Source organism: Xenia sp. Carnegie-2017, unplaced genomic scaffold (genome assembly GCF_021976095.1).
Source record: "Xenia sp. Carnegie-2017 unplaced genomic scaffold, XeniaSp_v1 HiC_scaffold_24, whole genome shotgun sequence".
In the NCBI taxonomy this organism is placed as follows: domain Eukaryota; kingdom Metazoa; phylum Cnidaria; class Anthozoa; order Malacalcyonacea; family Xeniidae; genus Xenia; species Xenia sp. Carnegie-2017.
Genome location: NW_025813487.1, coordinates 5,641,785 through 5,667,437, shown reverse-complemented (window position 1 = coordinate 5,667,437; position 25,653 = coordinate 5,641,785). Strand labels below are relative to the sequence as shown.

General features: G+C 35.2%; 3 protein-coding genes and 1 long non-coding RNA gene across 6 annotated transcripts; 3 read left to right on the top strand and 1 right to left on the bottom strand.

Moving 5' to 3' along the window:
• Positions 1-347: 347 nt before the first annotated feature.
• LOC124452008 lies at positions 348-8,618 on the top strand. Its single transcript, XM_047002602.1, has 3 exons — positions 348-1,433; positions 4,080-5,004; positions 7,288-8,618. Exons 1-3 carry the CDS (start codon positions 375-377, stop codon positions 8,406-8,408), a joined length of 3,105 nt encoding a protein of 1,034 aa, XP_046858558.1. The 5' UTR covers positions 348-374; the 3' UTR covers positions 8,409-8,618.
• On the top strand, positions 3,925-5,777 carry LOC124450929 (lipase-like). The gene has a single exon (XM_047001580.1). The coding sequence runs from the start codon at positions 4,035-4,037 to the stop codon at positions 5,025-5,027; it is 993 nt and encodes a 330-aa protein (XP_046857536.1). The 5' UTR covers positions 3,925-4,034; the 3' UTR covers positions 5,028-5,777.
• Positions 8,619-9,427: 809 nt separating the features above from the next.
• Positions 9,428-10,738, top strand: LOC124451318. Its single transcript, XR_006950404.1, has 2 exons — positions 9,428-9,576; positions 10,554-10,738. It is a non-coding gene; the product is annotated as an uncharacterized LOC124451318 (long non-coding RNA).
• A 1,929-nt stretch (positions 10,739-12,667) lies between these two features.
• LOC124451127 lies at positions 12,668-17,324 on the bottom strand. Of its 3 annotated transcripts, none has more exons than XM_047001761.1 (3): positions 16,842-17,324; positions 13,650-13,744; positions 12,668-12,962 (listed from the first exon to the last, which is right to left on the bottom strand). In XM_047001761.1, exons 1-3 carry the CDS (start codon positions 17,078-17,080, stop codon positions 12,955-12,957), a joined length of 342 nt encoding a protein of 113 aa, XP_046857717.1. In that variant the 5' UTR covers positions 17,081-17,324; the 3' UTR covers positions 12,668-12,954. The 3 variants fall into 3 exon arrangements, 2 of the variants coding, with proteins under 2 accessions (XP_046857717.1, XP_046857716.1); XM_047001760.1 differs by having other exon boundaries at positions 12,668-12,865; XR_006950342.1 differs by lacking the exons at positions 12,668-12,962; positions 13,650-13,744 and adding an exon at positions 16,630-16,669.
• Between the last annotated feature and the right edge of the window lie 8,329 nt (positions 17,325-25,653).

Genomic DNA, 25,653 nt, shown 5'->3' with positions numbered 1-25,653 from the left:
TCGTAGGTTACGTCATTAAAATAATCATTAAAGTACGTAATCACTGCTTCTAAGTAAAAAAACTTGCGACAATGAACAACCTGTAAAAAACATCAATTTAAACAATGTTCCTTAAGATTTAACATTCTTACTCTACTATGAATGTACTTATCTAAAATCATGACATTAAAGGTACAGGAAAAATTTGCTACGGCTCTCAATCAAAAAAACAGCGTGACTAAAACTTTTTCCTAGATACTACTGACCGTGACCGGAACGAACTGGTACCTGTTTGACTCCGTTCCAGTCAATAGAGCAATTACTCTCGCTTTATGCTGAGTATATAAATGTCAATTGATATGCATGCGTCTCTGATTTGATTCAAAAATTAAAAGATGACGATTTTCATAATTTTTCTAAGTATAACTTCTTTTGTGCAAGCTTATCAGTCTTCAGGTTGTGATGCACCAATTGGTCATTACTGTCCTTTGATAAATAATCCATCACATTTTGTAAAATGTGGCAAAGGAAAATATCAAGACCTAACAAATCAAACATCTTGCAAATCGTGTAAGTTTGGAGAATACAATCTTCAAACTGGACAATTAAAATGCAAAGTTTGTCCAGTTGGTCATTCTTGTCTTTGGAAGAATAAATCTCCCGTAAAGTGTCGTAACGGATCGTATCAAGACAAAAGAGGAAAAATATTTTGTCGAACGTGCCCAACTGGCAAATTTTGTTCCACAACTGGACCTGTCATACACAAGAAGAACACTCGTCCTTTACCACCCGAGAAATTGGCGGCGATTCGAAATGCTGCATTATATGCAGAAGAGGCCTACCAAGAAGTAAATCCAACTGAAACAAGGTTGAAAGACGGCGAGAGGGTGAAAGGCTTTGTCAAGTACGAAGGAAATAAAATCGTTGTATCTTTTCAAGGTTCTAACGACCTTACTGACTGGTATAGAAATCTCAAGTTCTTCAAAGAAAGATATTCGGGTTGCGAAGATTGCAAAGTACACATTGGATTTTTTCAGTCTTATAACGCATTGAAAGAACAAATGCTTGAGAAAGTAAGCGCTTTATCTGATGAACATTCCGACGCTAGAGTTTTAGTGACAGGTCATTCACTTGGTGGGGCAATGGCGACTTTGGCAGCAGTTGATTTGGTCAATGCCGGACATCGTGTCAATTTAATAACCTTTGGCTCGCCTAGGGTTGGTAACCATGAATTTGCAGAACATGTCAACGGAGCTTTGAGCGGATTGAATCTTAGAATGACGTATAAGAATGACCTTGTTACAGTCATTCCTCCTCTTATAAGGTTTGTACATGTTGGCCAAGAAATTAATTGCGTTGGTACAGACAGATGCCACGAATATCCAGCAAACGAAGATGTAACACATTTTAGAGGAACAATTTCAGATCATTATATGAACAACTATCTTACAATATGAATAGTTAAAAATGGATTATTATATGGTAAGCGTCACTTCCGGTTGAATGGCGCACTTTGATTGGCTCAGAAACATTTGTGCCGGTCCATTATTTTCCCGTAATCGACTACCGTCCAAAACGCGTAATTTTACTGTCAAATGTAAACAAACTTCGTAAAGCAAACAGCAAAACGCAAAATAAACAAAACAAAAAACCATTTACGAATTAGATTCGATGGGAAAACAGTTAAACTATCCAGACGATACAACTTAGAACGATTAATTTGGAGGACCGAGGTCTTTTTGTACAAATCTCGCCCACGGGCTCGGTCTGTACAAAAATACCTCGGTCCGTTATTTTTCCGTAAAAACTTCGCTCTCGGACATTAAGGGCTTAGTATTTGACATGAAATGAAGCTTGCTTTCTTTCTCGTCCTTGCTATTTCACTTTTCTAGTCTTAGTCCATAAAAAAATAAATCGGTTTAAATTGTATCGTCTTGATAGTTAAGCTGTTTTCCAAGTGTTTTACCTTCGAATCACATTCGTAAATGGTTTCTTCATTCGTTTTGCGTTTTTTTGCTTACGTTGACTTGACTTAAAATACGCGTTTATGGTTGATTAGGGGAAAAAAATGAACCGGCAAAAATGTTTCTGAGCCAATCAAAGCGCGCCATTTAGCCGGAAGTAAAGGCTCTTTTCCACTCATCGCAAAACGTACTCGCAAGCTCGCTGCGAGTGCCTACGAGTTACTCGCAGCGAGATTACCATGACTTGCAGCATAGTTAAATTAATTGAACAAATTTTTTTGATCGCGCAAACAGACTCGCAAGCTCGCGGCAAAAGCATTTTGCGATGAGTGGAAAAGAGCTTTAACGCTTGCCATATAATAATCTGATTTAGTACTTACATAAATCGATTGAATAAAAAACTTAAACAGATTTCTAGGTCGCCTTTGGAGATGTTCGAAAAATGTTTTTTAGTATGTAGAATGGCACAGCACACTTACTTATTTCTTGCAATATTTTGCACATGTTCTTTACCATTTTGACATACGTCAACTTTAGTAAATATACGAATTACTTGAATAAATGATTATTGGGTCTCGACCATTGAACTAAAACACATGAAACGCTACACGTAACAGAAAAGCCTAATATTTTTTGAAGCCTCATCTTACACTTAGCCACGCGAGATTACAACCACACACACTTGTGTAGTTGAATCAATTTTCACTCCGCTAGAGAATCTTGAAACACTAAACACGCGTGTCTGGGTGTAATCTTATATGTCTGGGTTTAATATTTGGCTTCAATTGTTTTTCATGTATTTTAGTTCAATGGTCCTGACTGAAAAACGTGACACGACAAACCACTTCTGGCCAATGTGACGCGAGAAATGGCAAGATTGAAATTGATGTTTACCAATAAACATTGACAAAATGGTCGTCGATAAAAAAATTGTCTTACGTGCAGCCACCACTTTTGCTTGATAATTTTATCGCACGTAGCTCCAGCATTAACAGAAAATAAATATAACGACCATGTAACGACTGGCGTAAAATATTTGTTGCCGACAAAATGATGCAACTTGGAGCACGAATATGAGAAAACTTTTGTAAACCGATTATTTACATTATTTTCATCATAAGTGAAAGACCACAACCGGTTAAAGTCCCACCTAGTGCTTCAGGCGGCAATGAATACATTTGGATCATCATTCATTTAAGAAATAAAAGATGTTTACTGTAGTTGCACATGCTTATGCAAACAAACCGAGGAGACCTTTGGGAGAACTCAAGAGCAGATCAGTGCAAGCCCAAGACCAAAGTTCGAGGGTTGCAAATTCTCGAGAGTTCTCACAACTGTCTCCAAGGTTTGCATAAGCCTGTGCAAACACAGTAAACATCTTTTATTTCTTTTATAAAGTAAAAATAATGCGAAAAAAGACAAACATTTTAATTTTTCCTCTAAAATTTATTCATGATAGATTTCCAAATTCTCCTTGAATGATTGACTGTTTAGATTGATTTGATTGATTGAGTTCAGATGTGTTTTGCACTGGCTAATGCAAACTCAGCTCTAAACCAATCAGCGAGCGCATTTCATTGTGTTTATTTTATAATTACTGTTGATTTTACTCCAAAATTCTTGATTGACACTCACCGTGTGCCAATCATCCTTATAAAATCCCTTAGTGTACATTGCTTTTTCTCCCTCTTGTTGAACAAACCAGTTTATCAGCAAGATCTTCTCTTGTAAACTTGATGATTAATCAATAAACTGATGATGTAGAAAATGCTTGTAATCATGTGTACATGTTCATTATTTTACGATAGACATCCAATTAATCCACTCAAGCGTTTGGTTTGTCAGATTTTTAACTAGTTTGAGTTGTTTTACTGCCTACGATGAATGTCTATTTGCAAGTAACTCTAACACTGTTTGCAAAACAAGCTTGCTTAATTTATTAGCAAGACAATATTTTTAACGGGTACCAGTTTGACTTCGTTCCAGGCTATAGAGTATAGAACTTTAGAGCAATTGCTTTTACTTTTATTCGTGGATATAAATTCCAAAATTTATACAATTGGGACGTCTTATTCTATTCCAAAGTAAAAAATGGTGGTTTTTCTACTTTTGTCAAGCATCATGTTTTTCGTTCAGGGCACTTATCATTCTTCAGCTTGCAAAGCGCCAGTTGGTCATTACTGTCCTTCGATAAATAATCCAGCACATTTTGTAAAATGTGGCAAAGGAAGATATCAAGACAAAGGAGGTCAAACATCTTGCAAATCGTGTAAGGATGGAGAATACAACATTGAAACTGGACAATCAAAATGTAATGTTTGTCCAGTTGGTCATTCTTGTCTTCGTAAAAATAAATTACCTGTAAAGTGTCGTAAAGGTCAATATCAAGAACAAAAAGGAAAAACATTGTGCCGAGTCTGCCCAGTTGGTAAAGTTTGTCCCTCAATAGGACTTGTTAAACCAAACAAGAAAACTCGAGATATAATACCTGACAAATTGCTGGCGATTCGTAAAGCTGCAAAATATGCCCAGCAGGCCTACGAAGAAGTAAGGCCTGTTGATTCAAGATTGTTGGACACGGGTGACAGACGAGTTAAAGGGTTTGTCAAGTACGAAGATAGTACGATCGTGGTATCGTTTCAGGGTTCTGCAGACTTAATAGACTGGAAAAACAATCTCAAGTTCTTGCAAAAATCATATCCAGGCTGTCCAAATTGCAAAGTACACATTGGATTCTTTGACTCTTATAGTCCACTGAAGCAGCAAATGCTCGATAAAGTAAACGCTTTTTTTCTTCTCAATCCCAACTCTAATGTTTTAGTCACAGGTCATTCACTTGGAGGAGCAATGGCTACCTTGGCGGCAATTGATTTGGCAAAGATTAGATATCAGGTCGATTTAATAACCTTTGGCTCACCAAGAGTTGGTAACAACGAATTTAAAAAACATGTTGACAGTAACTTGAAGGGATTGAATCTTAGAGTGACGTACAAGAAAGACCCTGTCACAGTCATTCCTCCACAGTCATTCGGATATCGGCATGTCGGGGGAAATTTTTTGCGTTGGTCCAGGCCAATGCGATGAATATCCAACAAACGAACCTCCAAACGAAGATGCAACGCGCGTAAGAGGAAACATTTTGGATCATTTTATGACGAATTATCTTTCAATATAAAATAAATGCAATATGGACAAATTTAGAAGGATTATGAGAAAATGTTAAGCTCATTTATTCATTTCATGTTATCATGATGTTTGGTCTTTTACTGTGTTGCTTCATTAATAGATTACCTGTTGGCATACCACAAGTCAACTTCTTCATCTCGTCCTCGACAATGGAAGTGTAATTGTACAGCATGAAAACGCACTTTAAGTTTGAATATTCATCACCATTCACAGATGTTTGTAACGTGTATTCTGTACAGAAACTCGTTAATTTGAGGGGGGAGCACAAGTTCTTTTATGCATTTCCTAATCCGTTGAAAACAATGGATTTCTAAGGAACTTAATTTGCAGAACAATAATATATGAATATGTGCCCCCAATTAACGAGTTTGCTACGCCACTGGTTCTTTGCGAAAATCAAAAGTAAATATTTTTTTTGAATACGTTGTAAGTTTTTAATTTAATTGTTTCGCAATTTTCAAAAAGGCTTATTAATGTGGTTTTCCTAGAAATAAACCATGTTGAAAATGTTGTGTTAAACTCTTCACTACTGTTGTGTTGTCACGAAAGTAATTTTGCTGTAAACTAAATATAATTTCTTTGAAGAGATTTTATAGTAATTAATTCAAACGAGTTTTGAGAGCAAAAAGTAAAAATGGTTAAACATAATGATTCATTAGAGGATTTTGAATTACTGGTGATTTTTTTTTGCAACATTCTATTTTGTTTCAATCAACCAGAGTGTTGGCTTGAATAGTGTGTATAGAGTACATAGTCTGTATAATGTGTGCGGTGTGAATCATGTGTACAGTTTTTGTAGTGTGAAAAGTGAGTATAGCATGTATAGCGTGTATAGTGGCTGCAGTGTGTATAATGCGTAAAAAGTATCTGGTATGCATAAGGCGTATAGTATATATAGAGTAAATAATGTGTGTGGCATAAATAGCATATCTATAGAGTTTATGTTTTGTATAGCCTGTATAGTTCTTATAACGACATATCAATGATATCATAAACATGTATGTAATGTGTGCGTATTTTTTACAAGTTGATGCGATGCCTTTATGTTTTAGCCTAACTATACGTGCGAGACAGAGAGTGTTCTTGAAGTTCAAGTGTGTGAATCTATTGGCGGATGTGACTGAGCTGATAATAAACAAGAATGTCTAATTAAGTGGAACAACCAATCTAGAATATATGTACACAAAGTCACGAATATATGTACACATGTATGTGATGTGTGTCTATTTATGCTATTTGATGCGATGTTTTTACATTTTAGCTTTACCTAGAGGCGTAGAAAAGAACATAAAAGTGTGAGGGCACATTTTAAGAATTAGGAGTACCGATGTTTGCAACATGTTGTCAAGTAGCCGCCATTTTGAGTTTCAGCAACGCCGTTTATCTAATCGCGAAAGTAATAAACTAATGAAAAAAATTTGCAAAAGAATTCTACGGGATTTTTTAGAGTCCACTCTCTGCACTGTTGATATGTATGTTTTATAGACAAAATAGACTATTAGTAAACATTCTCTTTCATGGTGATTTTTCTATTTCAATGCAAAGTGGGGAGGGACTGCTCCCCTTATGAGAAAAGTGGAGTGGCTTTAGCCCCTCCTGTTTCCGACGCCCCTGGCTTTACTGAGACTAAGAGGGTTCTTGAAATTCAAGTGTGGGAAAGAAGCATCAACCATTTATATGATCTAAGTAAAAGTTTCTTGTGCTTATTGTAAGGGTTACTATTCAGTCCAAATTTTTATTCCATCGTTGGTCGCATGTGGATATAAATTTAATTAATTAATAGTTTCTGAGAATTTTAGAGTACTCAGTTTCATTAATGCAGATATTTTTACTTCCATAGCTGTAATGACATTTGTAATTTTTTGCTTCAAAAAATGAAAGTAAGTTTGAATTTGCTGCAGATAAACTTATAATAAGTTAGTGATTTTTTTTTCATTTTTATTTTGATAAGCAATATTTGTTATTTAACTTTTTTACAGTACTATAAGTGTACTTATTTGAAATCATGACGCCATAGGTACGGGAAAAATTTGTTACTGCTCTTAATTAAAAAAAACAATGTTTCCAAAATCTAGATGCTATTGACAATGACCGGAACGAACTGGTACCTGTTTGACTCCGTTCCAGTCTGTAGAGCAATTACTGTAGCTTTATGCAGAGGATATAAATGCTAATGATATGCATGAGTGTCTGACCCGACTCAAAAGTAGAAAGATGACAAGTTTCATAATTTTTCTAAGCATAACTTCTTATGTGCTGGCTTATGATTCTTCAGCTTGTGATGCACCAGTTGGTCATTTTTGCTCTTCGATAAATAATCCATCACATTTTGTAAAATGTGGCAAAGGAAAATATCAGGACGAAAGAGGTCAAACATCTTGCAAGTCGTGTAAGGATGGTGAATACAATATTCAAACTGGACAATCAAAATGTAAAGTTTGTCCAGTTGGTCATTCTTGTCTTTGGAAAAATAAATCACCTGTGAAATGCCGTGAAGGACTGTATCAAGAACAAAAAGGAAAAACGTTCGGCAAAGTTTGTCCCTCGATAGGACTTGAAAAACTAAAGAGGAAAACACGAGATTTAATACCCAACCAGTTTTCCGCGATTCGCAGAGCTGCAAAATATGCGCAACAAGCCTACGAAGAAGTAAATCCACCTGATTCAAGATTGTTGGACACAGGAGACAGAAGGGTTAAAGGGTTTGTCAAGTACGAAGATAATACGATCGTGGTATCGTTTCAGGGTTCTGCCGACTTAATAGACTGGAAAAACAATCTCAAGTTCTTGAAAAAATCATATCCAGGCTGCTCAAATTGCAAAGTACACATTGGATTCTTTGACTCTTATAGTCCATTGAAGCAGCAAATGCTCGATAAAGTAAACGCTTTTTTCCTTCTCAATCCCAACTCCAAAGTTTTAGTCACAGGTCATTCACTTGGAGGAGCAATGGCAACCTTGGCAGCAGTTGATTTGGTAAAGACTAGATATCAGGTCGATTTAATAACCTTTGGCTCACCTAGGGTTGGTAACAAAGAATTTAAAGAACTTGTTGACAGTAACTTAAATGGATTGAATCTTAGAGTGACGTACAAGAGAGACCCTGTCACAGTCATTCCTCCACAGTTATTAGGATATCGGCATGTTGGGCTGGAAATTTATTGTGTCGGTCCAGGCCAATGCAATGAATATCCGACAAACGAACCCCCAAACAAAGATGCAACTCGCATAAGAGGAAACATTTTTGATCATTTTATGACAAATTATCTTTCAATTTAAAATCAATGCAGTATGGGTTAATTTAGAGGGATTGGAACAAAATCTTAAGATTATTTCTTCATTTTTTGTTATCATGATGCAATTATCTTTTCCTGTATAGCTTAAAAAGTTTAGTTTTGCATACCACAACTCAACTTCACCACCTCGTTCTCCACAATGGAAGTGCTAATATGCAACAATAAAATGCACCCTAAGTGCTTAAAGCTTAAATCGTAACCTTGTGAGTTATGAGTACTTGATAAACGCGTGTCAACATTACGGTGTGATGGCCATTTTGTTAGACGAGAAAATAGCAGATTTTGTAATTGTTTGAAGTCGTAAAAATTTTCGCAGAATTTACTCTTTATGTAGCCAAGGTAGGCGTTTATAATTACTTTAAATTTTAGGTTTTAAGTTCTTTTAAAAACTTATGATTAAAAAACGCTTTTCGTCTATGCGTAGAATGCTACAATTACTTGAGAATCACGTTGTGGATCAACTCGTGCTAAGTGAATTTTCACGGAAACTACATGACGTTCCCCACAACTAAATGTGGCGCTGGCTTAGAAATTTAAGATATAGATGTAAACAAACGCCGAAGTCCATCTTTGTAACTTTGTTGACACGCATCCCTTAAACACAAATGATCTGTCTTTTAAAAATAGCACTCAATCTTACTGAGGGGGTAAGGATTTGCTTTTTTGAGAATGGCAGTTACAAAATACTAGTAGTAACAATTAATATAGTCCAATAAAAGTGGGAAAAAACCCAAAATTTTCCCATTATTATATTGAACCACGTGTAATGGCTATTGGTGAAAAGTGTGATAGCTTTTCTAAAAAAAAGATGAATAAAGAAAAAAGGTAAATTTATGAAAAAAATAAGAAAAAGAAAAGAAGAAAGGTAAATTTAACCATTTACTCTGATGCTTGATTATGGTAGTGTGCTAGTGGCCAGTGGGGACATTTTTAAATCAAATAGCGAATGCTTTTTTGTTTATAGAGAGAGTTTTGGCAGTTGAGACAATCTATTGAGGACTTTGATCACCTTGAAGATGAGATTTATGTTTGTGGTCACACAGCTGTTTGGAGTTCTCGCTCTGGAGACTCGAAAGTCTTGCACAAATCTTTCACTGTGGAATTGCCAATCACAGCTGCCTTGTGGTGCGTGCTTCGTACTATAGACACAAGTAACCATTTTCCTGAATAGCTAAAATTTTGTAAGTTTTTAATGCAAATGTTTTTAAATAATTTTTTCATGCAGTTTTATTAGCAGTAAATTGGGCTTAACTTATTTGTTTTAAAATATTTAAAATGGTTTATTGCTGTTTTCTTAATCGAAAAATTGTGTTCAACTCTTAATTACCGTAGTGTTGTCCCGAAAGTAATGGTATTGTAAACTAAATATCATTTCTTTTAAGATGGTTTATAATAATTTAGTGGGATAACTACGATGAAGCAAGCCAGGCACTTGACTAGGCAGGAGCTTGGAAATTTTTGTTGAAATTGATATGTGTTTTCAAACAAGTTTTGTGAGAAAAAAAGTGAAAATGATATATTCTGTTAAAACATGCATAGAAAATTTGTTATCATGCAAGTTTAACAAGAATTTAAAAAAAATCAATTTCTATTTTTTCACTTCTTTCTTGGAAAATTTATCTTGTGCTGATAATAAGCTAGAATATCTAGTGAAGTGAAACTATTGATCTCATTTTTAGATCACCTCATGAAGTAAACATATTTTTTTAAATCTACGACCATTAGAGGCTTTTGAATTATTGTTTTGTTATTTTTTTGCAACATTCTCTTTTGTTTCCATCATCGAGAGGGCCGGGTTGTGCATAGTGTGTATATCCTGTATATTGTGTAGCTTTTATGACCTGTGTAGTTTGCATAGTGTGTATAGAGTATATGGTTTGTAGTGCAAATTGTGTGTATAGTATGTATAGAGTGAATAGTGCGTATAGTATATGTAAAGTGTATCTGGTGTGCATGTATGTAGTATATAAAGAGTAAATGATGTGTGTGGCATAAATAGCATATATATATTGAGTATATGTTTTGTATAGCCCGTGTAACTCTTATAACGACATATCAATGATATCATACACATGTATGTAATGTGTGCGTATTTTTTACAAGTTGATTTGATGCCTTTATGATTTAGCTTAACTATACGTGCGAGACAGAGAGTGTTCTTGATGTTCAAGTGTGTGAATCTATTGGCGGATGTGACTGAGCTGATAATGAACAAGAAGATCTAATTAAGTGGAACAACCAATCTAGAATATATGTACACAAAGTCACGAACTAAACACATCTCTTCATCTACTACGACCATTTCTAGTTTTTGAATTGCTGTTTTGTTATGTTTTTTTTGCAACATTCTGTTATACTTCCATCAACAGAGGATCGGCTTGAGCATGGCCTGTAAAGCCTGGGTACTGTGTGTAGCCTGTAAAGTGCGTATAAGTGTGTTCATAATGTATGTAGTAGGTACATTATTAATCAACGACATCGCATGCTCATGTAGGCAATTCTTACAGATTTTTACAATTTGTGCAATGCTTTTACATTTTAGCTACACTACGTGCCAGACGAACAATGTAGCCATTTCAATTCAAATGTGCGAATCTAGAAGCAACCATTTCGAATTATTTGAATAAAATATTCTAGCGCTAATTTACACACAGTCCAACTGTTTGGTACATTCTTGGTTGATTTTGGGCAAAAGTTAAACGCTAAATGAAAAAAATTGTTTTGCTTTTTCCAAATTATTACTGAATAGGTAATGAGGTCTATGATAATTATTATGCATATATTTGTACGAGAATTTTCCTAAAACTTCCTTAATTACTATGCGCTGAAAAATTTGATCTAACTTCTAAAATACAAACGAACCTGAAATTTCTCTATTAAACATTTTTGTATGATAAAAAGATTAAAAACACCATAAGTCCAGTAAGGAAGTAGTAACAACATATTTTGTGATCGTCAAAGTTAAACGATCTGCAACCATTTGAGGAGTTTGAATCTCTTCTTTGTCATGGTTTTTATTTAAAGCATTTTTTTTACTCCAAACAACCAGAGGCTTGGCTTATGCATAACCTGTATAGTGTATATAGCCTGTATAGTGTGTATAGTGTGCATAGTGTGTACAGTGTGTATAGTCTGTACAAAAATCGGGACTAGTTTAATTGCCGGCTTTAATTTTTTGCAAAATTAAGCCGTCCAATTATGTTAATTTCAATGGTTGCCAAGTTCAGTTCAATAAAAATGACAACTAGTGAAAACAACCAGGACATTTACTTTGTAAAAACGATGTTTTCAATTGAAAATAATACTTTAGAATTTTATCCTACTGAATAAATCTAACACACAGTAATGTTAAGGAGCATTGCACAAGATGTGATGTTTCCTTAAAGGACACATGCAAGCTAGAAGACAACTTTATTTTATGAAAATAAGACGTTCCAAGTTTCAAAGTCATCCGCAAAATATTTCAAAAGATATTTAGGGTTATAATCGGCAAAAACACGATATTCGATGACCATTGCTGAAACGCCGTGAGATTATTTAAGTCTGGGAACTGGGAAAGAGTGACGTAATAGTTGACATAAACAAGCATCGTTCTTATATCGTTCCATGCACGACTTGCATGCAGTGCTTGCACTGCTTTCGGTAGTTTGCTATTACTGTTTTTTATTTATCAAAAATTAATGGATTCTTCTGAAGAAGATGCCGATTATGATATTGTCATCAATAACAATGAGGTACAACCTTACATGTTTGAGCCTTTGGCCAACGCGTAATGTGGTCATAATGATGACAATTCTTTCGTCATCTGAAAGCGAAGATAAATACATGCACAGAATTGGAAATGTTGAATGGTTAGTTGCATTTTATTGATGCTTCATTGTTTTTCCCAAAGTAAAAACAATGTTTTTATCTTTTAGGTGTGAGTGTGGCTTTTGTGTGGTCATGAGTACAGGACGGGAAAGTATAGGTTGCCAAGAGGTAAACAATACTGATCCTCTGAAACATGGCGATCATATTTGCATCACACAAGAGGAAGAGTTTGCCACAGTGTGTATAAACGAAGCTGTCGTAAAAACAGCTATGGTCGTGTACACACATGACATTGGACCTATGCCTGAGAGTGAAGAAAACGAGTGAGACAGGGGCGGATCTAGGATTTTGGATACCATAGGCAAAACATTATGACGTCATTCAGTGCTAAACCTATGACGTCATACTTTGCAAAACATACTACACTATGCTTTCGATAAATTGTTTAAATCAAACAGTCTAATCATTCAGCTATGCAGAATCTTGTAGATCTCAATCGTATAAATACATAAAAACATTGTATATTTATACTTACATATCACAAGGTCGTTGATTTTCACTATTCAGAATATTGAATGCACACAAGACTGTTTCGCCCCATATCAGGGCTCATCAGCATGCCTAGGAACACTTTAACGCAAAACAAAAAATCGTGATCCGGCATGGACAGCCCTGTGAGAGCCGAATTAAGCAGACTGGTTATGGCGCCAGAAGTTCGCCTACACACCTTTGAAAAAGGAGTTTGGTTAGAAATGGGTGACTATATGGGATATTTCATGGATGTGATATTGCTCAATTTTTCACACCATCCCAGTCAATTCCAACCCTTTACCCCCCACCTAAAAATGAGCACTCTGGTTTTTGAAGGCGCCAGAAACTCGCCTTTCACACCTTTAGCAAATAGCAAAAGGAGTTTGGTTAGAAATGGGTGACTATGTGGGACATTTCATGGATGTAAGATTGCTCAGTTTCTTACACCATCCCAGTCAATTCCAACCCTTTACCCCCCACCTAAAATGTGCACTCTCATTTGCCAACAAATGAGCAGAATGTAAATGTAATGTAATAGTCAAAATAGAGCTTTGTATAAAGAGTCTTTGTGAAGACTAAAATTTGGTGTAAGGAAAAATTATTCTATTTATGCTTAACAATTTTGTGAAAGTAAATTTATGTCGACAACGGCCGAGTACCATACACGTACTCAGCAGTTTTAAGATTGGAATGTATATAGGAAAAAACCTTTATCGGGCGAGCTATTAGTTTGATGCAAATTCTATTGACGTTACTATTGTGTACAACGCACAATAAATGGTTAACATATGGACATTTCAACAAAATAAAAAACTAGGATATGAATAAATTCATGCAAATTTTAGCCTTGTATTTCCAACAGCAAAAGTATTAATAACCTCACCAATATCTGGTACAATTTCCTGATGAATTTGCATCAAGGCCAAACCATTTAAGCGTTCCCCAACCATGGTACTTCGCTGATAGTTTTTAAGTGTCCTAAGGGAAGAAATAGATCGTTCACATTCACAAGAGGTAATGGGAGCGTTCTAAAATACGTAGTAAAATTTTAATGTTTTCAAATCCGGCGAAATGAACAGATTTTAAAGTCTGGGCAATGTTATCAGGAAGGAGGCCGCAGTGGGTCTCCCAATAAGTGTACCACAACCTAAGTTCAGCATCTAAGGCCAAAGGATTTGGCAAATCATCATAATAAAAGTTAGCCACAGTTTTGAATGGCTCTTTCCAATCCACCCCATCTCTTGTCATGGACATCATTTTCGTCGGTACAATGCTAAGGCCTTTATAGACATTCACACTCTCAAGGTCGAATCGTGATTCTAAAGAAGATTGCAAATGATCTAGTAGAGGAAGAGTAATTGCACGTTTATAATACTCAGAAATGGTTGTGTGGGGAATATTTTCCCTGGTCGTTTGTTTGCGCACTGTTCTTGGTTTCCATTCTTCAATGCCAACTTTTGCTGCCAGTTCAAGCGCTTCGTCATACCAGGTGTCATGATAAAAATCAGAGGAATTCCTCATGTTCACCACCTCAGTTTTCAAAGTTGAAATTAAATGAATACCATCCATTATATCGATACTCTTACCCTGTAATAACTGTGTTACTGGAAGAGTTGAATCAAGAATATTTCTCGTGATAACTAAAGCAACGACGAAATCAAACCTGTCAATAAGTTGAAACAAAGATGAGGCATCAGACTGAAGCGACGGTTTGAACTCACCATCTAGATTTTCAGACATATCGTTAAGGGTGGTGTATACAGGTACAAAAGCTCTTGGAATGTATCTAAACCTTCGATACGTTCTACCCATCTAGTTTTGCAAACGTCTGTTAATCTAGTCTTTTCGAGTTTGTTTCTGAATTACGTATATGTTTTCAAGGGAATATTGCGAGTTTGGGAAATTTTAATAAAATTAGTGGCATTGTTAACATGTTTCAACATATCATTGACAACACGTATACTCAAAGAATCGCAAATGGATAAGTTTAACCTATGACTATAGCAGTGTGTATAAAGAGCCTTTGGGTTAAGCTTTAAAATTTGAGCTGCTAGACCATTAGTGCAACCAGCAACTGAACCAGCCCCATCATAACCTTGCCCCTACAATCATCTATTGATAAAGTCAGTTCCTTTAGAGCCTCTAAAGTAGCTTGGCAAGTTGAGCACCACTTAGTCCCCACTTACAAAAAGAAATGAAATGAATTCTTCCCTGATATTCATATCGGTATCAACAAAGCGCAAAACAAGAGACATTTGTTCTTTATGTGAAGAATCAGATGCTTCATCAGCAATAACAGAAAAAACTTACTTTTTGATATCAGAAATAATCTGATTACTGATTACCTGGCCACAACATTTAATGATTTTATTTTGACTTGTTTTAGAAATATAACTTCTATTCTTACCACAATTCTTTAAATGATTTTCTAAAACTTTATCCCCTCTCCTAACTCCATAATTGAGTGTTTCAATGAAATTACCAACCCCTCAGATGAATAACAACCAACAGTAGGGTGATACTTGGAATCATCACGATGCCCACGAAGAGGTAAACCTAGACGTCCACAAAAAATGACAGAATCAATAATTGGAGATAGTATTTCCCTATTCTGTTCTATTTCTTTCTTGATACCAGCATCCATGATCATCTCGATAGGCTGCAGAGTACCTGATATTTGGGAACGCAAAGCATCAAAATTGGTGATGTGGATGCATGCAAACCGACTTCCCTCCCTTTACTTTTTCCAGCATGTTGAGTGAAAGAGCATTTAGCATTCTTCCAATCTTGAAGAGGTTCAGTAAACAACTTTTTTACTTTACTGGCCTTGCCTGGGAATCTATTGCCAAACAACACACACGATAGACAATACGCACCATTTTGTGAAGGTGAATAGCAAAGCCATTCATGCTGGTCTAGCCAATCATGCCTAAATGATCTGCCATTAGATTTAGGAAAATGATACTTTTTATCTGGTTTATATACATTTTTTATCAAATGACATATTTCAGAATTATCCATACCCTTAACTTTCTCCCTATACAAGGAAACATCAAAATTATGGGTTAAAACAGCAGGTTGCATATCACCAGAAGTTGGAATACCAGGCAATAGTTCCTGGGATGATGTGTGAAGCAAAAGACTATTGGCTTTATTTAATGTCTGAGCAAGAGCTGCAGCAGAAGAAAAACTCTCATTGGGCATCCTTTTAAAAGTTGGTTGGGCAGCAGGCCTATTAGTTGAAGTAAAAAAATTTGAAATGTCAACTGTTTTTGGTGCAATATTTGGAAAAATTTTGACAAATTTTCGTTTCTCTGTTGTTGAGCTGCTAGAATTAGACTGTGTACAGGAATTAGACAATTTTCGCTTCAACCTGTGGGCATGGAAAATGAGAGGCACAAAATGATTAGACTGAAAAGTCTCACCTGGTTGTACAGATCCTTCATGACAAAACAAAATATTAATAGCATCCAAACCTCTTTGGCTTAATAACCGGGGCTGAACAATACGATTAAATAACAATTTATATCTACTTTCACCAGAATCAGGATAAAAAGTATGAATTTTTCTACCTAAAACAGAAGATAGGCCCAAAATACAAAGAAAAGATGACCATTTCTGGTCATTACAATTTAAAATAGCCTCCTGTTTTACCAGTTCATCTGTTGTATATCCAGTGTCTAAACATTCTTTAGACACTGACAAAGCAAAAGATTGTTTAAGCTTTGGGCAAAGTAATCACTGTGCTCACTTATAACAGACAAAAGCATGGGTGTTGAGCATAAAAGCAGCATGAATAAATAGCTCAAGCGATGTTAAAATTCGCAAAGTAGGGACCAATGCATTGTTACCTACCAGAACTAGGAAGCTGAACTGTAGAGGCAATTGCCAGAAGCTTCAGATCTTAAAAAATATTCAAGAAAAGAAATTAATATTTTGTTTGGTAGATTGATTGCATTGTATGAATGAATTGCTGACTGTAGACAAAGATATAGCCTAGCGAAATTGAGATTTAACCATTTTACACGTATATATAAATACTACAATACGATATATATAATTATAATATATTTACCTTATTGCAGTACAAGTCTTTCCGTCATGAGCGTGCTTTGGCACATATATTTCAGCTCCAAAATTTCGACACAGAGTATGGTCGGGGTCATAAATTCTATCTAACAGCTGCTCGTTAGTAAACATAGGTCGAACGTCGACCAATAAACGAGAATAAAGCTCATTAAGGCATTTTAAATCGTTTTTGGCCAACGCAGACTGAGCAGTCTCGTATAAATTACCACAACACAATGAAGACATTATAAAATATCACAAAACCGTAAACTGAGCACAGAGGCTGTTCAGAAACAATACGAGTGTATGTTAATTTTCAATTGCCTAATTTGCCTAGCTCAACTATGCTTATCAACAGCAATGATTGGTTGGAATTGCTCAAGTTAGGCAAAAAAAAATTGACCAATGAAAGCATACGGTTGCAAAAAATTGCCCAATCAGAATACCTATACACGATGTCAAGTTAGGCAAATTCATCTTGTTTAGGCAAATTGCTAACAACCAATCAAATGGCTAGATCGCCTTCTTGACTTAGACAAAATGGCTGCTTTGCCTAACGACACGGAGCTTTATAGATAATCATACGCATCTGGACTACGATTCATATCAAAATTACGTCATTTAATTGCACAACATTTCTAAACAAAAGTCAGATGATTTGACTGCGATAAAGGGCTATTCATAGTTTCATAATTCGATAAATTCGTATCGAATCTAAGTCGAAGTATATTTTGGTAATTTCACCATAGGCACTTGCCTATGGTGCCTACCCCTAGATCCGCCCCTGGAGTGAGAGTCTGATCCATTGTAGCTATTGCTCATCGTCGACGTGCTTTCTGTATCAAACCATACAGCGCTATCCTCAAAATGTTCAATTTCACATGACGTCGTCTTGTTGAAATTAACTCAACCTCCGTACCTTAGCATAAAATTATTGTATTGCTGGATTTTTCACAAAAATCAAAACGGCCGAAATGGAAAGTCTATACCTCTACTTATCATATTTGGCACTTTTGTTTGAGTGGTTCTTGACCTTACGTGTTTTTGCGGACGGATTGTTATTGCTGCTTGGCATTTCACATTGCGCTTCTAAAGCCTGGCGCACACGAGAGCTATGTGCTTAGCAAAATGTCATTCGTGTCAAGTGGCGGGAGCAAGTTGCTCTCGTGTGCGCGTACTGTTTCCGACGACTTTTGCCTTTCCTGGCAGAACTCGCAAATATCAAACATGTTTGATATTTTTTGCCACGCGTGGCGAAATGCTTTGTCGATTTGTCCGTGTGCGGCGTCTTGAAGCAAATTGCTTTTGTGTTTTCCTCACAGCGCATGCTCAATAAATCTCATATCAAACAAAAATGGCAGCTTCCTCAAATGAGTTAAATTCTGTGTCATTTTCTGATTCCGAAGAACAAGACGATATAGCACTTTTATGCCTGTCATAATCCACCGCTTCGTCCATGTTTTACGACAAGAAGCTGGTAAACGCCTGTGTCTACGGCGATTTAGTAATGCTAATAGCTTAGTTTTTGATAAATGTAAACAAATATTGCTAACTATAACTATAATAATCACCTCTTGCCTTCGTCTCTTCTCAAATGCAGTTCTAACATTTGTTGGCTGCTTCCTTTTAGATGCTACACTTGTGGGTTCCACAGAGTATTGAAAAATCGTGGGTACAGCATCCTTCTTAAGGCGAAGCCGTCTTGCTGTCCATCCTACTGATTGCATCGCTTCAAAATGTTGCGAGCACGAAGCACGAGCTCTCGAAATGTTGCGAGCACAATTTTGAGCTCTTTGTTGGCTTCAAATTTTTGCGTCGGATTTTTTCAATCCAAATATCTCGCATGCGCTTGTTTTCGGGAAACGAAAAAAAGAAAGCTTTTGCTGCGTTTGGTGGTTCTTAGAAGAACCGTTTTTACAATTAAATGCGTAACTATAAACCATATTTTCAATGCTAAATTGTTGTGTTGTTAATACAGGCAAAGAAGCTACCAATATATTTTGAACGAAGCGCGCAATTGACCGCGTTTAGCTAATGTCAACTATTACGTCACAACGACTTTTTTCCAATCGGTAGCCGTCGTTAGCTCGTCTGGCATTTTTAATACGTTATCAGTAAAGCATCAAATTTAAACCTCCATATCTTCAAAAATATTTATACTTTGAGTCTCAAACTTTGGTGAACTATTAGTTGAAGCTATACCTTTATGTAAAGTACAAAAATAACAATCCGAATTTTATGTTGCATGTGTCCTTTAACTGCAATTGCACAACTGTTAATTAAAAATTACAATTGAATGTTGTCACCTTGTATGATGCTGTATGTCAGCTACAGGACAAAATTTGGAAGTAACGGTTTGATCATGTGTCAGTATTAAGCGGATAAGAAAAAAATCCTGTTGCGAAGATAAGATCCATTGACGTATGTGGAGGACAATGAATGATAAAGACCTTTTGGGAAGTAATGAAGACAAATGAGATGTTTTCCATGATGTCATTTCTTTTATGTGACGCATAGTTCTTTATACTGTAACAATATTAAACAGGAATATCTAATAAAGTGTAAAGATCCCATATACATGTTTACTAACTAAGCGTATTTCGTTATTTATGACCTTTCGTGGCTTTTGACCTACTATTTTGTTACGTTCTTTTTTCAACATACTGTTTTACTTCCATCAATGAGAGGGCTGGCTTGTGCATAGCCTGTATAATGTGTATAGAATAAATGATGTGTATAGAGTAAATAACTGCACAAAGTGTAACGACATATCATATACATGTATGAATGCGTACCTACTTTTACAATTTGATGCAATACTTTCTCATTTTAGTATCACTGCGTGCGAGACAGAGAGGGTTCTTAAAATTCAAGTGTGTGAATCTAATAGCGGATGTGACTGTGCTGAAGATAAATAGGAATATCTAATTAAGTGAAACGATTGATCTCATTTCTAGTTCACCTGGTTACGAATCAAACACATTCAGAATTTTATTCTACCGAATAAATCTAACACACAGTACTGTTAAAGAACATTGCGCATGATGCTACGTGTCCTTGACTACAATTGCACAACTGTTAATTAAAAATTACCATTGAACGCTGTGACCTTGTATGATGCTGTATGATTGCGAAGATAAGATTCATTGACGTATGTGGAAGACAATGATAATAAAGACACCTAGAATTTTAGTATGTTTGTGATCACGCGCGTTTGACAAGTGCTTTTGAATTACTATTTTGTTATGTTCTTTTTTCAATATTCTGTTTTACTTCCATCAATCAGAGTGTTGGCCTGTGCATATAGCCTGTATAATGTTCATAGAATATACGGAGTGTATAACCTTTATAGTATGTAGAGAGTAGATGTTATTTGTAGTGTTTATAGTTTGTATGGTGTATAAAGTGTGTATATAGTATGTGTAGCCTATGTATCATATACATGTGTGCAATGTGTGCCTATTTTTACAATTTGATGCAATGTTTTTACATTTTAGCTTTACTGCGTGCGAGACAGAGAGGGCTCTTGAAACTCAAGTATGTGAATCTAATGTCGGATGTGACTGTGATGATAATAAACAAAAATATCTTATTTAGTGGACTTTTGATCTCATTTATAGATCACCTGGTCATGAAACAAACACATTCCTTCATTTACAAACATTTGAGGCTTTTGAGTTACTATTTGCTTTTTTTTCCAACATTTTGTTTTACTTCCGTCAACCAGAGCGTTAGCCAGTTCACCAATCTACGATATTCTATGTCTGTGTTTATAGGGCTTTTCATATGAGCCCGGCAAAGTTACAACTGTTTTTTAAGCGCCACGAATCATTCTTGTTTTAATTTTCAAATTAAGCCAAATTGGTTGTTTCAACTTCAAATGTTTTGCGTAGCTGTTAAATCAAAATATTGTGAAATTAATTGAGAAGATTTATCTGATAATGAATATATAATCGTTCCCAATTGCCAAAATTATTTAATGCCTCAGTGAATCCCGGTTAGCCGGGCCTATATTAACAGCTTCTAAGTGCACGGGCTACCAGAAGGCTCTTTCGCAAAATATAAGTATGTAAGCCAAAGTAAAAATCGGTGTTGCCTTAACTCTTATTTTGTGAAAATCACAAGTCAGCTCTCAAGAAATTCGAAGATTTGTCAAAAAAAAACAATTTTATCTATTTACCCAGTTTTGTTCAAGTCTTCTTAAAAGCGAGACGAGTCAGACGAGTCACTTTTCAGTAAAAATTTCCTGCTATAATTATGGACGTTAATATCCAGTCCACCTGTTTATTCATTCTTCGTCGATTTTGAATAAAAATTGAACATTAAAAGATAAAAGATTTGTTATGGTTTTTCCAAATTACAACTGAATGGGTAATCAGGTCGAGGATAGATAGGATGCATATATGAGTAATAGACTCCTACTAGAAAATTCTCAATTACTTTGCGCTGAAACATTTGATTTGGCTTCATAACTAAAATACAAATGAACCTAAAAGATAAAAGGATCAAGAACACAACAAGCCCAGTAAGGAACTAGTAACAACATATTTTGTGATCGTCAAAGTTAAACGATCTGCAACCATTTGAGGAGTTTGAATAACTTATTTGTCAACCATGGTTTTATTTGAAGCATTCTGTTTTATTCCCAAAAACCCGAGGCTTGCCTTGTACATAATTTGTATAATGTGTATCGCCTTTATAGTGTACATAACCTGCATAGTATGAATAGTCTGTATAGTTTGTATGTCTGCGTAGTATGTATCATGTGTACAGTGTGTATAGTGTGTATGAAAATTGTATTAGTTTGATTGCCGGCTTTAATTTTTGGCAAAATTTAGCTTTCAAATTATGTTCATTTCAGTGGTTGCCAAATTCAGTTCAATATAAAATGACAACTAGTAAAAACAACCCCAACATTTATTTTGTAAAAACGATGTTCTCAATTGAAAATAATACTTCAGAATTTTATTCTACTGAATTAATCTAACACACACTAATGCTAATGAACATAGCGCATGATGCTACGTGTCCTTGACTACATTTGCACAACTGTTAATTAAATATTACCATTAAATTTTGTGACCTTGTATGATGCTGTATGTCAGCTAAAGGACAAAATTTGGAAATAACGGTTTGATCATGCGTCAGTATTAAACGGAAGTGAAAAAATCATGATGCGTAGATAAGATCCATTGACGTATGTGATGGACAATGATGATAAAGATCCTTTAGGAAGACGCTGAGCATTTTAGCATTGTTTGTGATCAAGCGCGTGTAACAAGTAATGAAGACAAACGAGATGATTTCTACGATGTCATTACTTTTATGGGTTTGGCTACGTTACCAATTATAGACAGGAATATCTAATAAAGTGTAAAGATCTCATTTTATACTGTTTTAAACTAAGCCCATAACAATTTAACACTTTATGAGGCTTTTGAATTACTATTTTGCTGTTTTTTTGCAACATTCTGCTTTACGTCCATCAAACAGAGTGTTAGCTTGTGCATATAGTCTGCATGATGTGTATAGAATATATGGTGTGTACAGCCTGTATATTTTGTATGATGTGTATAGTCTGTGTAACCTATATATAGTGTGTGTAGTGTCTATAAATTGCTTGTAGCCTGCACAGAGTGTAACAACATATCATGCACATGTATGCAATGCGTACCCATTTTCACAATGTTTTTGCGGTTCTTTTGCATTTTAGCCTCACTGCGTGCGAGACAGAGAGGGATCTTGAAATTCAAGTGTGTGAATCTAATGACGGATGTGACTGAGCTGATAATAATCAGGAATATCCAATTAAGTGAAACGATCGATCTCATTTCTAGATCACCTGGTCACGAGCCAAACACATTTCTTCATCTACAAACATTTGAGGCTTTTGAATTACTATTTTGTTTGTTTTTTTTTGAACATTTTGTTTTACTTCCATCAATCAGAGCGTTAACCAGTTCTCCAATCTACGAAATTCTATGTCTGTGTTTAGGGGCTTTTCATATGAGCCCGGCAAAAGTACAACTGTTTTTTAAGCGCCACAAGTCATTCCTGCTGTAATTCTCAAGTGAAGCCAAATTGGTTGTTTCAATTTTAAATGTTTTGCGTAGTTATCAAATCAAAATATTTTGAAATTGCTCGAGAAAAATTATTGGATTATAAATATAGAATCGTTCCCGTTTGCCAAAATTAGTTGATGCCTGACTGAATCCAAGGCTAGGGCTACCAGAAGGTTCTTTTGCTAAATGTAATGTTATAAGCTAAAGTAAAAATCAGTGTTGCCAACTCTTATTTTGTGAAAATCACAAGTCAGCTCTCAAGAAATTCGAAGATTTGTCAAAAAAAGCCAATTTATCTATTTACCTATTTTTGTCCAAGGCTTCTTAAAAACGAAACGAGTCAGACGAGTCATTTATAAATTCAAATGAGTCAATATAGCAAGAACCATTTTGTATGATATAAGTAAAAATTTCCTGCTATAATTATGAACGTTAATATCCAGTCCACCTGTTTATTCATTCTTCGTTGATTTTGAATAAAAATTGAACGTTAAAAGTAAAAAGATTTGTTATGGTTTTTCCAAATTACAACTGAATGGGTAATCAGGTCGAGGATAATTAAGATGCATATATGAGTAGGAGACTCCTACTAGAAAATTCTTAATTAGTTTGCGCTGAAAAATTGGATTTAGCTTCATAACTAAAATACAAGTGAACCTAGAAGATAAAAGGATCAAGAACACCACAAGCCCAGTAAGGAACTAGTAACAACATATTTTGTGATCGTCAAAGTTAAACGATCTGCAACCATTTGAGGAGTTTGAATAACTTATTTGTCATGATAACAATCATGATTTTTATTTGAAGCATTCTCTTTTACTCCCCAAAACAGCCTTTATAATGTGCATAACCTGCATAGTATGTATACTTTGTATAGAGTGCATACTGTGTATAGTGTGTATAGTGTGTATAGAGTGCATAGTAAATGTGTATAAAGTGTACAGTGTGTATAGTGTTTAGAGTATTTATGAAAATTGGGATTAGTTTGATTGCCGGCTTTAATTTTTGGCAAAATTAAGCCGTCCAATTATGTTAATTTTAATGGTTGCCAAATTCAGTTCAATATAAAATGACAACTAGTGAAAACAGACACAACATTTACTTTGTAAAAACGATGTTTTCAATTGAAAATAATACTTTCAGAATTCAGCGTTTCAGAATTTTATTCTACCGAATTAATCTAACACACAGCAATGTTAAGGAACATTGCGCATGATTGCGAAGATAAGATTCATTGAAGTATGTGGAAGACAATGATAATAAAGACACCTAGAATTTTCGTATTGTTTGTGATCACGCGCGTTTGACAAGTGCTTTTGAATTATTATTTTTTTATGTTCTTTTTTCAACATTCTGTTTTACTTCCATCAATCAGAGTGTTGGCCTGTGCATATAGCCTTATAATGTGCATAGAATATACGGAGTGTATAACCTTTATAGTAGGTATAGAGTAGATGTTATTTGTAGTGTGTGTAGTTTGTATGGTGTATAAAGTGTGTATATAGTATGTGTAGTCTATGTATCATATACATGTGTGCAATGTGTGCCTATTTTTACAATTTGATGCAATGTTTTTACATTTTAGCTTTACTGCGTGCGAGACAGAGAGGGCTCTTGAAACTCAAGTATGTGAATCTAATGTCAGATGTGACTGTGATGATAATAAACAAGAATATCTTATTAAGTGGACTTTTGATCTCATTTCTTGATCACCTGGTCACGAACCAAATATATTTCTTCATCTAAAAAGATTTGCGGCTTTTGAATTCCTATTTTAATTTGTTGTGGTTTTTTTTGAGCATTTTGTTTTACTCCCATCAAACAGAGCGTTAGCCTGTCCACCAATCTCAGACATTCTATGTGTTTGTTATGGTCTTATCGTGCAGCGGCTATTATAAGGTTCTTTCTCGAAATGTAAGGCTGTAAACCAAAGTAAAAATCAGTGTTGCCAACTCTCATTTTGTGACAATCACAAGTAAGCTATTAAGACATTCGAAGATTTGGCAAATAATCCCCCAATTCCCTTTTCACCTATTTTTGTCCAAGGCTTCTTTGAAGTGAGACGAGTGAAGCGATGTATAGTAAAATAAATTGCGATAATCCTCTTCAAATCGATGGTGTGTGGAAAAATTATTGAATAAACTACCACACTTTTAAATTATTTTGAAACGCAAAAGTTACACCCATGGAATTTCATGTTGTTAGTGGCATTGAGAAGAAAAATGAGCACTGCACTGTCTGGATTTATTACCTTTTTGTGATGCTCTGTATATATTGTGATTCTATATGGATAAGAATTTGAACTACAATCACTTGTCACACCGCTCTACCGTTAAAGCTGCCCAGTGTAATGCTTTCAGTAGCAAGTTTTATCTTCGTTTCGTTTAAGAAATTTTTTTATCGGACAAACGATTTTCCAAATTAAATTATTCTTGAAATTTTCCATCTCAAAAATAAATAACTCTGAAAATGATTTTATAAAAGAAAAATTTCAGTATAATCTAAACTGCTTCAATAAATCCAAAGATTTCAGGATGAAGTCTTAATTTGGGTTCACTGATAAGTTTGGGGTTATATGATATATTTTGATTTACGCTTGAACATCTCAGTGCGTTGTAGCCGGGTTCCACTCATGCATAGTTGTATTGAGAAACAAAGATTTTTATTAGCCGGTCACTTAAAGGGCGCCGACTATGCTGAAACGCAGAGAAAGATTTTTTATGAACCTTTAACGAAAAAGGATATACGTCAAAAAGT

Excerpts from the sequence above, each read along its gene's own strand:
- LOC124451127 (XM_047001760.1), bottom strand. The coding sequence starts at position 17,080 with ATGTCTTCATTGTGTTGTGGTAATTTATACGAGACTGCTCAGTCTGCG. Across the intron at positions 13,745-16,841 it reads AAGACTTGTACTGCAATAAG|GACACTTAAAAACTATCAGC; the intron begins GTAAATATATTA and ends TTCTTCCCTTAG. Across the intron at positions 12,866-13,649 it reads GGAAATTGTACCAGATATTG|TGTTCCTAGGCATGCTGATG; the intron begins GTGAGGTTATTA and ends TTTGCGTTAAAG.
- LOC124450929 (XM_047001580.1), top strand. The coding sequence starts at position 4,035 with ATGGTGGTTTTTCTACTTTTGTCAAGCATCATGTTTTTCGTTCAGGGC.
- LOC124452008 (XM_047002602.1), top strand. The coding sequence starts at position 375 with ATGACGATTTTCATAATTTTTCTAAGTATAACTTCTTTTGTGCAAGCT. Across the intron at positions 1,434-4,079 it reads TGAACAACTATCTTACAATA|GGCACTTATCATTCTTCAGC; the intron begins TGAATAGTTAAA and ends TTTTTCGTTCAG. Across the intron at positions 5,005-7,287 it reads TGTCGGGGGAAATTTTTTGC|AGGATATAAATGCTAATGAT; the intron begins GTTGGTCCAGGC and ends AGCTTTATGCAG.